The sequence below is a fragment of the Oryctolagus cuniculus genome, chromosome 16 (assembly GCF_051225735.1).
Source record: "Oryctolagus cuniculus isolate XC-2025 breed Fujian yellow rabbit chromosome 16, ASM5122573v1, whole genome shotgun sequence".
Taxonomy (NCBI): Eukaryota; Metazoa; Chordata; class Mammalia; order Lagomorpha; family Leporidae; genus Oryctolagus; species Oryctolagus cuniculus.
The window spans coordinates 21,288,374-21,301,457 of NC_142882.1; the positions used below are offsets into that span (position 1 = coordinate 21,288,374).

Genomic DNA, 13,084 nt, shown 5'->3' on the forward strand with positions numbered 1-13,084 from the left:
TTCTATTCCCAGTCGGGTCGCCGGATTCTCTCCTGGTTGCCCCTCTTCCAGGCCAGCTCTCTGCTGTGGCCAGGGAGTGCAGTGGAGGATGGCCCAAGTGCTTGGGCCCTGCACCCCATGGGAGACCAGGATAAGTACCTGGCTCCTGCCATCAGATCAGCGCGGTGCGCTGGCTGCAGCACGCCAGCCGTGGCGGGCACTGGAGGGTGAACCAACGGCGAAGGAAGACCTTTCTCTCTCTTTCTCTCTCTCTCTGTCCACTCTGCCTGTCAAAAAAAAATGAAAATTAATCTTGATGAAGAGTGGGATGGGAGAGGAAGTGGGAGATCGGATGGCTGCGGGTGGGAGGGAGGTTATGGGGGAAAAAGCCACAACTATGCAAAAGTGTACTTTGTAAATTTATGCTTATTAAATAAAAAAGAAAAGCTCTAATTAAACACAATAAATTCAGTTTGGACCAAAATTTAATTTATGTCAGCTGTCTATTTATTTATTTATTTATTTTTTTTGACAGGCAGAGTGGAGCAGAGTGGACAGTGAGAGAGAGAGACAGAGAGAAAGGTCTTCCTTTGCCGTTGGTTCACCCTCCAATGGCCGCCGTGGCCGGCGCGCTGCGGCCGGCGCACCGCGCTGATCCGATGGCAGGAGCCCGGAGCCAGGTGCTTTTCCTGGTCTCCCATGGGGTGCAGGGCCCAAGCACCTGGGCCATCCTCCACTGCACTCCCTGGCCACAGCAGAGGGCTGGCCTGGAAGAGGGGCAACCGGGACAGAATCCGGCACCCCGACCGGGACTAGAACCCGGTGTGCCGGCGCCGCAAGGCGGAGGATTAGCCTAGTGAGCCGCGGCGCCGGCCCTCAGCTGTCTATTTATAATAATTTTATATAACCTCTGATTCTTGAGATATCCAGCCCCCTTTTTCCTAACACATCAGGGAAAACACACAAATGTGGCCACTTGAATTAAAGGAAAATATGGAGTAGGGGAGATACCAGGCTGCAAAAATATATACAAGCATTTACCTTTTCCAGAACTAAATGTTTCTTTCATAAAAACATTAAATAGCCAAGCCCTGTAGAACTAGGGCCAGGACTACTTTAAATATAGCTATTCTGTATTTTAAAAATATAGGGCAGAAAGCCTTCTGGGTAATATTCATACATTTTCACACAACAGGAAGTCTTAATAGAAGGCTTAATCTTCATAGCCTTATATTATCAAAGTTCAGACTCATACATGGGTAGTTGGCAGAATTCACTCTGTAAGATGAAGCAACATCATTATTTCCCCTATCTACCCACCAAAAAAGCAGAAAGTACCTATTTTGGAAACAACTAGGACTTTTAGACTTTTATTATACCCTAGTACTTTTCCTGGGGTATGTGAAATAAAAAACAAAGAGTGTTGGGGAGAGCCCAGTCCTCCTATTTACACTGAGAATTTCTGAATCAGGCTACCCTTTCACCCATGTAAGTCTCTGCTTTTTGATGGCAGTGTCTTAGAGACAGATATGAAGTTAAAAAATGTTTTTGTGGTTGTTCTAGCTTGTAAGCAGGAAGAGAAGTTAGGAACAAATGTAATTTTTCTTTCTATCTGGAATAGAAGCCTGCTATTCTCTGCTAATTTTTGGGTTAATGCTGCTTGTTAATGCTCTCATACTGAAACACACCAGCATCTCTGTTACATGCGTCAGAAGGCTGTCTTCAGGGTTCAGTTAGTACAGGGACTGCTGGCTTAGGCTTCATCTCATTGCCAATAAAGTCAAATTTATGATAGCAGCCTTCTTAGCTGTCTAAACTAGGCCAAGTTAAAAGAATTAACTATGGAGATGTTCAAAGTGCATTAATCAGGGGCTGGCGCTGTGGTGTAGAGGGTAAAGCCGCCACCTGCAGGGCCGGCATCCCATATGGGCACCGGTTCGAGTCCCAGCTTCTCTATTTCCAACCCAGCTCCCTGTTATGGCCTAGGAAAGCAGTGGAAATTGGCCCAAGTCCTTGGGCTCCTGCACCCACATGGGAGATCCGGAAGAAGCTCCTGGCTCCTGGCTTTGGATCAGTGCAGCTCTGGCCATTGTGGCCAATTGAAGAGTGAACCAGTGGATGGAAGACCTCTCTCTCTCTCTCTCTCTCTCTCTCTCTCCCTCTCTCTGACTCTCCTCTCTGTGTAATTCTGTCAAATAAATAAATAAATCTAAAAAAAAACCAAAGTGCATTAATCAGTTACTAACGGAGCAGTTTAAAATTAATAGTTATGGGGAAAAAGGAAAATCTGCTAAATTTTTATATTACCAAATTATTCTTATAACTTGATATTCCTGATAGTTGTGGTTTCTCTTAGCTGTATGTGATTGGGTCATTTCCCTAAAATCATATCACCTCTGCTGTCAATCAGAATACACTACTTTTCAGCATTTCATTGATGATCAATTTCTCTTCCGTAGGCTGAATCCGTGTCTCTCACCATCACACAAAGCCACAGCTTTAGACGCTGCTTCTTGCCCTCATTTGGAAAGACTTCCTTTCAGATTCATTGGTCACCTAATGTTGGGCGATGTGGTGGAGAGTTAATGATCACGGTGGATGGTGTTGATTTTTTTACTCTTCATTTGTAATTTTAAAACCTTTTCTTTAGATGTCACTTTTGCTAATTTAATAATGTTTGGTCTATTCATTTATGCTTTGACAGAAGAAAGGATGATGACAATGCAACTAAGCTAAGCACAGTGGTTTCAATACCCTTGTATGAACACCAGAACTGAGTCCTGGCCACAAAGAAATTATACAAGTTTGAGGCAATGTGCACACTTGTTATCCTGATTAGATCACTACGTACTGCAGGCATCATCCAAACATCATCTTGCACCCCTTAAATGTGTACGATGTCATGTCTCGAGCTTTAAGTAAAATAAACAAGTGCACGGAATGAAATGGTGTGCAAAACTTACACTGACTTTATGCAAGGTTATAACATTTCAATAGATTTCCAAAGGAAATCAATGTCTTTGAAAATGCTGGGGTAGGAGGGGTAGAACATGGGCATTTTTCCCACAGTGAAGAAGCTGGTTAAGGCAGCAGCGTCCCATCACAGAGTGCCTGGTTTCCTCTCCTGTCTCTAGCTCCTGAGTCCAGTTCCTGCTTCCTACTAGTGCTGGTCCTGGGATCCTGGCTCAGGTACCTGGGCTCCTCCCACCCAAGTGGGAGACTCATATTGAGTCCCTGGTCCCAATTCAGTCTTTTTTTTAAAATTTAAATGCATTTTATTTTTAGACAACCTACATGACAATGTTTTTTGCCTTAAAAACAATGCCTCCACTTGAAGTAAATCATGGTCAAAATAAGTGAGGAGCTCAAGATAACATCAGTCCCACTTCCTGTAAATCCTGGTGTTGTGTGGATGACAAGCAGCAGCCAGTTACGATGAGCAGTGATCGATCCAAATTGCCAACTTTGTTAACATTTTTCCATCTCTAAACCATCCTTAAAGAAAATCATAAACGGGGTCACACCATCCTCACGGTAGTCCAGCAGAGCAACCATGCCATCTGGATTCATGTTTTCACCAATATAGAACTGGTAGTTTTTGAAATTAGCAAGGATGTGCTTGATTTGTTCTGCAGCCCCTGTCATAAAAGGTTTTACTCTCTCTGGTCTCTGTTCTTCAAGTTTGCCGTTGATTGATTTCATGTAATCTTTGATGTACTTCTTGTAGGCTTCTTTTGTTAAGCTGGTTTCCTGCAGGTGATGGTTCATGACAATATCAACACCAGTGATCACTGTGCTTTCGGTACCTTCGCCCTCCCGGCCTTCGGCGGAGGCATTCCCACCGATGAGCGAATCATCAATGTTACCCTCTGTCCTACTGACCATCTTCCCCTCCACCTCCAGGCACAGTCCGCCCGCGATCTCCCGGATCTTGTAGATGTCGGAGAACATCTCATCGTGGCTGATGAGGTCCCGGTAGATAATCATGATGGCGGCTGGTAGGAGACGACGACGGCGGCGCTAGCTTGGCAGGAGCCCGGAGCTCAGAGCGAGCGCAGTGCAGCCGGAGCGGCCCCCAATTCAGTCTTGAGCCAGCCCTGTTTGTTGCAAGCATTTGGGGGCTACAGTGACCAGATGAGAGTTTCCTTTGTCTCTCTGCCTCTCTTTCTCAACACGCAAACATTTTAAAAATATATAAAATGATAGAAGGACACAGTAACTAAGGTGGAATTTCAGGTTGTATAAAGATCAAAGGAGGGGCCCGCACTGTGGCGTAGCAGGTAAAGCCGCCACCTGCAGTGCCAGCATCCCATATGGGCGCTAGCTCAAGTCCCAGCTGCTCCACTTCTAATACAGTTCTCTGCTATGGCCTGTGAAGGTAGTGGAAGATGGCCCAAGTTCTTGGGCCCCTGAACCCACGTGGGAGACCCAGAAGAAGCTCCTGGCTCCTGGCTTCAGATCAGCACAGATCTGGTCATTGTGGTCAGCTGGGGAGTGAACCAGGGGATGGAAGACCCCCCCCGCCCCCTGTTGCTTCTTCTCTCTCTGTGTAATCCTGAATTTCAAATAAATAGATACATTTTTTAAAAATTTAAAAAAATAAAGATAAAAGGATATGGGGCTAGTGCTGTGGAATAGCAGGCGAAGCCACCTCCTGCAATACCAGGGTCCCATATGAGTGCTGGTTCATGTCCTGGATGCTCCACTTTCTACTCATCTCCCTTGTAATGGCCTGGGGAAAGCAGAGGAGGATGATCTAAGTGCTTGCACCCCTGCATCTACATGGGAGACCCTGAAGAAGCTCCTGTCTCCTGGCTTTAGCCTAGCCCAGCCCCAATGACTGCAGCCATTTGGGGACTTAACCAGCAGATGGAAGATTCTGTCTCTCTCTCTCTTTCTCTCCCTCTGTCTCTGTCTCCCTCTCTCTTTGTAACTCTTTCAAATAGTAAATAAAAGATCTTTTTAAAGGATAAAAAGGTTCAAGTATGCTTATGAAAGAAAAGGGTGATGCTTACCAAAATAATGAAGAGTGTTTTCTCAGTGACAGGAAGGTGGTGTACCTTTAGAAACAGGTGTGATCACAAAATGACAAAAGGTGCAAAGGAATAAGAGAAAAATGAATACAAGTTGGAAGTATGCATCAAAGCTGATCTATTCACTCTAATGATGCCAGAGAACTTTCTAGATGGAAAGAACACCTGACACAGTAGAAGCAGCTAATGCACTGGACTCCATACACACCTATAAACTTTCACACAGTCCTGCTAGCTGTGTGCATGCATACATAGTTGAACAAAATGTGAAGCATCAAATTTAGTCATTAGTAGATTTGAAGAACTGCAACCCAAAACTAGAATGAAAGCACTCCATATCCCCACACCAAAGCAAAGAATTTGCACAGAAACTTTGCAATACAGGGAATGTCTCACAAGCCCACAGAAACACTCAGCCTCATGTCTAAGGAAATTCAATTGTACTCCAAAAACTTTATGACCTAAAAAAGAATTAAAAGACATGGTAGTGTGAAAACTTTTTGAAGCCCATGCATAGCTTTTTTGTAAGATGGATTTTCCTTGAGCTTTCTGAGATAACTGCACTGCAAAGTTCAGGCATTCACCCCTTTTTATCCATTAAATATATTTGTCGTGTGAATTGGCAACATGGGAGGTGCTACAATATGTTTGGCCTGTGAACTGCGACTATGAGGGAGGATTTACAAGCAACACATTGGTTGTATGGAAACATACTCAAAGACAGCACAACTTACAAATAAAAATGAAATGTTCTTAAGTCACTGGACATCCCTGCAGGGCAAACACCTTTCTCCTCTACTCCCCTTAATAGCAAAGGTCCCTGGAATCGCACCTGCTACTTCACCTCATCCATTCCCCTCTTCTCACTGGGCTTCAGTTACATTGATGTCCTCATCAACAGCAACCCTGCCCTTCTGAGTTACATGGATGCTTGCCTGTTTTAGCCTCAGATAGAAACACATCAATGAGGTAGTGACTCAACGGCCCGCTCTTCCAACTGCAACCTGTTGGCTGAGGTCCAGGCTGGTTTGGCTCTGGGCTGACCCAACAAGCCAATGTTCTTGGGTTCCATTCTCCGAACCTTTCTTGTAGCACCTGTTGGGATGTGTAACTTCTGAGAGGAAGGTCTTGGTGTGGAATTGCAAGGTCTTTCCTGCGAGGTTGAAGATGGAGACTGAAACCCTGTCCCCAATCAAAACAGCCAAAAGGGGTTAAGTTTATGTCCTTGAGCTGGACCTGGGGTTCCCAAAGACACAACTATGTCCCCTGCAGCCAAGGTGGTTCATCCTGGGAGACAATGGTAGAAGAGATATGCACAGCTTGCTTCTCTCTTAAAACTGCAACTCCTGGGCGCATCTCTTCCCTGTGGGACATGGTTATGTGTGGAAAAAAACCCAATTTTTTCTTTCCTATTTATCTTTTGTGCCCAAGATGCCAAGTGAGAAATCAGATGCATCTAGTCTTTATTACTCCTTCCCCACAAGCTTGTTTTGCCTTCTTGGTGTGTAACCTTTTTTTTTTTTTTAAAGATTTTTTTATTTTTTACTTGAGAGTCAGAGTTACACATAGAGAGGAGAGAGAGAGAGAGAGAGAGAGAGAGAGAGGTCTTCCATCCGATGGTTCACTCCCCAATTGGCCGCAACAGCAGGAACTGTGCGGATCTGAAGCCAGAAGCCAGGAGCTTCTTCCAGGTATCCCACATGGGTGCAAGGGCCCAAGGCCTTGGGCCATATTCTACTGCTTTCCCAGGCCATAGCAGAGAGCTGGAAAGGAAGTAGAGCAACCAGGACTAGAACCGGTGCCCATATGGGGTGCCGGCTTTTCAGACCAGGGGGTTAACCCACTGAGCCACAGGGCCGACCCCTGTTTGTAACCTTTTAAAATCTTTCCCCACCCTAAAGTTTCCTCCCAAGTGTAGCAATGGGGAGCTGAGCTGGTCCTGACCATGCTCCTAAGGATCACGAAGGCATACATAGGTTGTGGAGAAACAGCTCCTGTAGTGTTCAGAAAATTGCTTTCTCCTCTTTGATAGTGGGGTGAACTATGTTCCCTTGATACACTATATTGGAGGATACAGTTGTTTATTATCATTGTTTATTTGAAATGCAGCGGTAGAGATAGAGAAGGAGAGGGAAAGGGGGGGAGAGGTATATGTAGAGAGAGACAGAGATAGAGATAGGTAGAGATAGAGATAGAGGCCGGTGCTGCGGCTCTATAGGCTAATCCTCCGCCTACGGCTTTAGCACCCCGGGTTCTAGTCCTGCTCGGGGCGCCAGATTCTGTCCCAGTTGCTCCTCTTCCAGTCTAGCTCTCTGCTGTGGCCTGGGAGTGCAGTGCCTCGAGGATGGCCCAAGTCCTTGGGCCCTGCACTCGCATGGGAGACCAGGAGAAGCACCTGGCTCCTGGCTTCGGATCAGCATGGTGCGCCGGCCACAGCACGCCAGCCACAGTGGCCATTGGGGGGTGAACCAATGGAAAAAGGAAGACCTTTCTCTCTGTCTCTCTTTAACTGTCCACTCTGCCTGTCAAAAAAAAGAAAAAAAGGAGATAGAGATAGAGATAGAGATAGAGATAGAGATAGAGAAAGATCCTCCATCTGCAGGATCACTCCCCAAATGATTACAACAGCCACGGATGTGCTAGGAGCACAGAACTGAGTTTGGGTCTCCCACATAGGTGGCAGGGACCCAACTTCTTGGGACATCATAATCTGCTGCCTCCCAGGGGGCACACTGGAAGGAACTTGGAATTAGGAGAAAAGCTGGGACTTGAACCCAGGCACTATGAGATACAACTGTTCCCAGTGGCATCATAATATCAGCACCAAACAACACTCTGATGCTGCACTTATGACTGCATAATACTTTTGTCAAAAGAAATACAAAATCTGTTCTTATAACACAGTTTGAATACTTCCATGGAGGGGGCCAGTGTGGTAGTGCAGTGTGTTAATGCCCTGCTTACAACACCAGCATTTCTTATTAGAGTGCTGGTTCAAATCCTGGATGATCCACTTCTTATTCATATACTTCCTTATGCACCGAGGATAGCGGCAGAGCTTTAGCTGTGCACGTGGGAGAGCCTGTTGGAGTTCCCGGCTCGGGGTTTTGGCCTGTCCCAGGCACCAGTCCTTGCAGTCATTTGGTTGAAAGATCCATCTCTGTGTCTCTCTGTGTTACTCTCTCCATTTCAAAAGGATAAAATAAATCAAAAAACAATAAACACTTCCAGTGAGTCCTTTGTAAGACATGTGGTGAGGCAGGCCATGTTGTGTCTGCATCCCCTCTGAGAGAGCTGGTTTGAGTCCAGGCTGTACTACTTCCAATCCACCTTCCCGCTAGTGCACCTGGGAGGCAGCAGACGATGGTAAAACTGCGTAGGTCACTACCACCCATGTGGGAGACCTGGGTGATGTTCTGGGTTCTCAGCTTCAGCTTCCTCTCTCCTTGGTCATGCAGGCATTTGAGGGGTGACTAAGTGGATTGAAGACCTCTCTCTGTCTCTGAATCTCCCTCTTTCTGTTGCTTTGCCCTTCAAATAAATATGCTTATTTAAAAGCTTGGTAATGATAGGTGGTATGTTAAGTCTTATTATATAGGTTGCCTGGAGGTTTGTACCTGTTAATTACTTTTTATAGATGTCAGATTCTCAGGGATTCTGCCTTTATGAACTTCCAGTTGGTGCCAAAGCATCCAGTCTTGGTGAGTGAATTGCCCTTGAGGTTTATTAATTTTTTTTGGACATATATTTATTTACTTGGGAGGTAGAGTTCTGTACACACACACACACACAGATAGAGAGAGAGAGAGAGAGAGAGAGAGAGAGAAAGAGAGACACAGAGAGAGAGGTCTTCTACCACTGGTTCACTCCCCAAATGGCCACATCAGCTGGAGCAGGGCTCATCCAAAGCCAGGAGCTTCTTCTAGGTCTCCTATGCAGGTGCAGGAGCCAAAGCACTTGGGCCATTTTTGGCTGTTTTTCCCAGGCCATCAGCAGAAAGCTGGATTAGAAGTGGAGCAGCTGGGACTTGAACTGGTGCCCATATGGTATGCCTGCACAGTAGGCAGATGTTTAGCTTACTAAGCCACAGCAGCGACCCCTCCTCTCAATAACTTTTATATGTAAATTTCTAGATGTGCATCTGAAATATATTGCTTACTTTTACACTGATAACTTCAAACTTTTTTTTTTTAATCTGTAGGATGTGGTGTTGAGGACCAAATTACGTTGTTCCTAATAGATGGCCATTTCTCCTAGGTTTTACTCACCAAGCTAAGTTTTTCAAGCTAATGTGAGATACACCCCTTCTGTATAACAAATGTCCATATACAAGAGAACTTCAAAAAGTTTAGGAGGGAGGTGCTTAGGTGCTTGTCCCAGTGGTTAAGACATGCACCACCTACATCAGAGAACATGGGTTCAATTCCTAACTCAGGCTCCAGACTCCAGCTTCCTGCCAATATCGACCCCGGGAGGCAGCACTGATGGCTCAAGTAGTTGGATCCCTGCCATGTATTTATGAGATCAGGATGGAATTCCACTTCCCAGCTCTGGTCCCCCAGCCATTTTGAACATTTGAAGAATGAAGCAGTGGGTGAGAATTCTATATCTCCCTTTGTCCTTTCTCTCTCTCTCTCTCTCTCTCTCTCTGTCTCTGTCTCTCTCTCTCTGTATCTCAAATGCATAAGTAAATAATTTTAGATATTCATGAAACAAAATTAAAAGATATTTTTCTTGGTGGAAAATTTTGAAATTGTAAATACAAGGGGTCATTAAAAAGTTCATGGAAAGGCCAGCAAGTTAGGGCACTATTCATGACACCAGCATCTCATATGAATGCTAGATCAAGTCTCAACTGTGCTCTTTTTATCCAGCTCCCTGTTAACATGACTGGGAAAGCAGCAGACAATGATCTATGTGCTTGGACCCTGGACAATATATGTTGGAGACCAAAATGGAGTTCCCATAGAATGGCAGATGTCCTAAACAGCGCTCTGGCCTCAGAATCAGCCCTAAAGGCTTTTGGATGCAGCTAAAAAGCCCATAAGAGTATTTTGTGCATGGAAAGCCAAGACACTCTGGCAAAAAAAAAATGACCTAAATGAAAGATCTCTGCAAGTGAGAGCCCAGCGTAAGGAATGGGCCATCAAAGAAGGAGGTACCTTTCTCTGAAGGGAGGAGAGAACTTCCACTTTGACTATGACCTTGTCGAAATAAGATCAGAGTTGGCAAACTCAAAAGCCAAACTCAAAAGGCCTCCATAGCCTTGGCAACTCATGACAAGAGCCTCTGGTGATTACTGACGCCATAAATAAGAGTGTCAATTGTTAAATCAACAACAGGAGTCACTGTGCACTTATTCCCCATGTAGGATCCCTGTCCTTAATGTATTGTACTATGTGAATTACTGGTATAACTAGTACTCAAACAGTACTTTACACTTTGTGTTTCTGTGTGGGTGTAAACTGTTGAAATCTTTACTTAGTATATACTAAAGTGATCTTCTATAAATAAAGAGAATTGAAAATGAATCTTGATGTGAATGGAAGGGGAGAGGGAGTGGGAGATGGGATAGTTGCAGGTGGGTGGGAGGTTATGGGGGGGAAAGCCACTGTAACCCAAAAGCTGTACTTTGGAAATTTGTATTTATTAAATAAAAGTTTTAAAAAAGAAAATTCAACATGCAATTGAAAAGTTTACATGTTGAAGGTCATCTCTGACTTCAAGACCATGTTAAATCCATTGATTAGTGTAAATTGGTCTTTGTGTGTGAACTACACTTTTAACACACACACACACACACACATGCTAATCAGTATTTCATTAGTTCTGTGTTCCAGAGTAGAGTTAGCACTGTGAGCAGTGTGCTAAATATGGGAACAGAATCTTCACAAGAGGACAAAGCTCTTGTGATCAATCATTACATCACTACATTGTCAGAAACTGCAGATGCTACAGAGGAATACAAAGTAACAGTGGAGACAAAAGTGTAGAACTGTGATCATAGAATTTCTTTGATGGTAAACTTATAGCAATGGCCTCAGCTGTTAACTATAGATGAAACTATAGGAGCAGCAGTAAACACACCAGTGTGTGTGATGAATGGGGAACACCAAATAATTTCTGATCTCAGGCTGGAAAGAACTTTGGGAAAGCAGGAAATCCACAAAATGAGAAACATCAGACATCTTTTGAGGGAACAGAAAACTTAAAAGCGGTAGCTTGATTTCAATAAAGTTGTGGAATTCAAGGAAATTGGAATGCCAGGACAGTAAGTTAAAGGAGCAAGTTCTCATTCCATGATCTGATAAAAGAATTGCAATGCTAGTGGCAGATGAGGTGCAATGGGTTAGTGATTGGTACCCCCACACCCTTATCACAGCGGATGGACTTAGATCTCCCCTCTGCCTTCTGACACAGCTTCCTGCCAATGCACTTGGGAAGCAGCAGGTGCTGTCTCAAGGAATTTAGTCCCTGACAAACTCTATGAGAGACAAAGATAGAGTCCCTGGCTCCTGGTTTTGGCCCTGTCCAGCCTTGGCTTTGGTAGGCATTTAAGGAATGACTAGCAGATGGGTGATATCTTTGTCTCATCTCTGTTGCTCTGGCATTCAAGTAAACAAAGAGGATAATAGACGTTATATTAAAGGAGTTGAAATGTCTGTTACTGAGACTTAGGGCTCGGCAGTCGTGGGTACTTCCTGTAACAGCGTTGTTTTATGGCTTCCCAGTGAACAGTCTTTTCAGTGCGCCCATCATGTCCTTGTTTCGTAGGCTGTAGATGAAGGGGTTCAGCATGGGGGTGACCACGCTGTACATCACCGAGGCCGTGGCAGTGGAATGTGAGTTGTGGGTAGCAGAGGAACTGAAGTAAACACCCAGGCAGGTGCAATAAAATAAGAAGACCACGGAGAGGTGAGAGGCACAGGTGGAGAATGCTTTATACTTCCCCTGAGCTGAGGAGATGGCACGGATGGAGGAGACGATCTTAGAGTAGGAGTAAAGGATCCCAGCCAGGGGACCACAGAACACCAGGCCTGCTGAAAAATACATGACCATGTCGTTGGGAAAGGTGTCAGAGCAAGCAAGTAGAACCACCTTTTTCAGTTCACAGAAGAAGTGGGGGATTTCCAGGTGTGTGCAGAAGGACAGCCGCAGCACCATTAGGCTGTGTGACAAGGAGTTCAGGACACTGATGACCCAGGACACCAGGACCAGCTGCACACAGAGTCGGGGGTTCATGGTGACCTTGTAGTGCAGAGGGTGACAAATAGCCACGAACCTGTCATAGGCCATCACAGTCAGGAGGAAGTTGTCCAAAACTCCAAAGAGTATGAAGAAGTATATTTGGGTGAGGCAGCCTGCATGGGTGATGGCTTTGCTCTGCGTCTGGATGTTCACCAGCATCTTGGGGACGGTGGTGGAGGTGAAGCAGACGTCCACCAAGGACAGGTTGGAGAGGAAGAAGTACATGGGCGTGTGGAGGTGGGGGTCTGAGAGGATGGCCAGGACGATGAGCAGGTTCCCAGCCACAGTGACCAGGTACATGGAGAGGAAGAGCCCAAATATGAGGGGCTGCAGTGCTGGGTCCTCTGAGAATCCCAGGAGAAGGAATTCAATTATCTGAGTCCCATTCCTGGGCTCCATGTGACTAACAGGAAAAGAAAAGAAAAATAGCACAATCATGTGATTTTTTTTTTTTGACAGGCAGAGTGGACAGTGAGAGAGAGACAGAGAGAAAGGTCTTCCTTTGCCGTTGGTTCACCCTCCAATGGCCGCTGCGGCTGGCGCGCTGCGGCCGGCGCACCGCGCTGACCCGATGGCAGGAGCCAGGAGCCAGGTGCTTTTCCTGGTCTCCCATGGGGTGCAGGGCCCAAGCACCTGGGCCATCCTCCACTGCACTCCCTGGCCACAGCAGAGAGCTGGCCTGGAAGAGGGGCAACCGGGACAGAATCCGGCGCCCCAACTGGGACTAGAACCCGGTGTGCCGGTGCCGCAAGGCGGAGGATTAGCCTAGTGAGCCGCGGCGCCGGCCCCATCATGTGATATTAATCTGTCAGAAATGCCACCAT

General features: G+C 45.7%; 2 protein-coding genes across 2 annotated transcripts; both read right to left on the minus strand.

Moving 5' to 3' along the window:
• Positions 1-3,223: 3,223 nt before the first annotated feature.
• On the minus strand, positions 3,224-4,051 carry LOC138845654 (translationally-controlled tumor protein-like). The gene has a single exon (XM_089316518.1). It carries the CDS (start codon positions 3,964-3,966, stop codon positions 3,448-3,450), a length of 519 nt encoding a protein of 172 aa, XP_089172644.1. The 5' UTR covers positions 3,967-4,051; the 3' UTR covers positions 3,224-3,447.
• Positions 4,052-11,729: 7,678 nt separating this feature from the next.
• On the minus strand, positions 11,730-12,662 carry LOC100347700 (olfactory receptor 7A17-like). Its single transcript, XM_002722103.6, has one exon. The coding sequence runs from the start codon at positions 12,657-12,659 to the stop codon at positions 11,730-11,732; it is 930 nt and encodes a 309-aa protein (XP_002722149.4). The 5' UTR covers positions 12,660-12,662.
• Between the last annotated feature and the right edge of the window lie 422 nt (positions 12,663-13,084).

What these genes read in the sequence shown, in the direction of transcription:
- LOC138845654 (XM_089316518.1), bottom strand. Translation starts at nt 3,966, where the DNA reads ATGATTATCTACCGGGACCTCATCAGCCACGATGAGATGTTCTCCGAC.
- LOC100347700 (XM_002722103.6), bottom strand. Translation starts at nt 12,659, where the DNA reads ATGGAGCCCAGGAATGGGACTCAGATAATTGAATTCCTTCTCCTGGGA.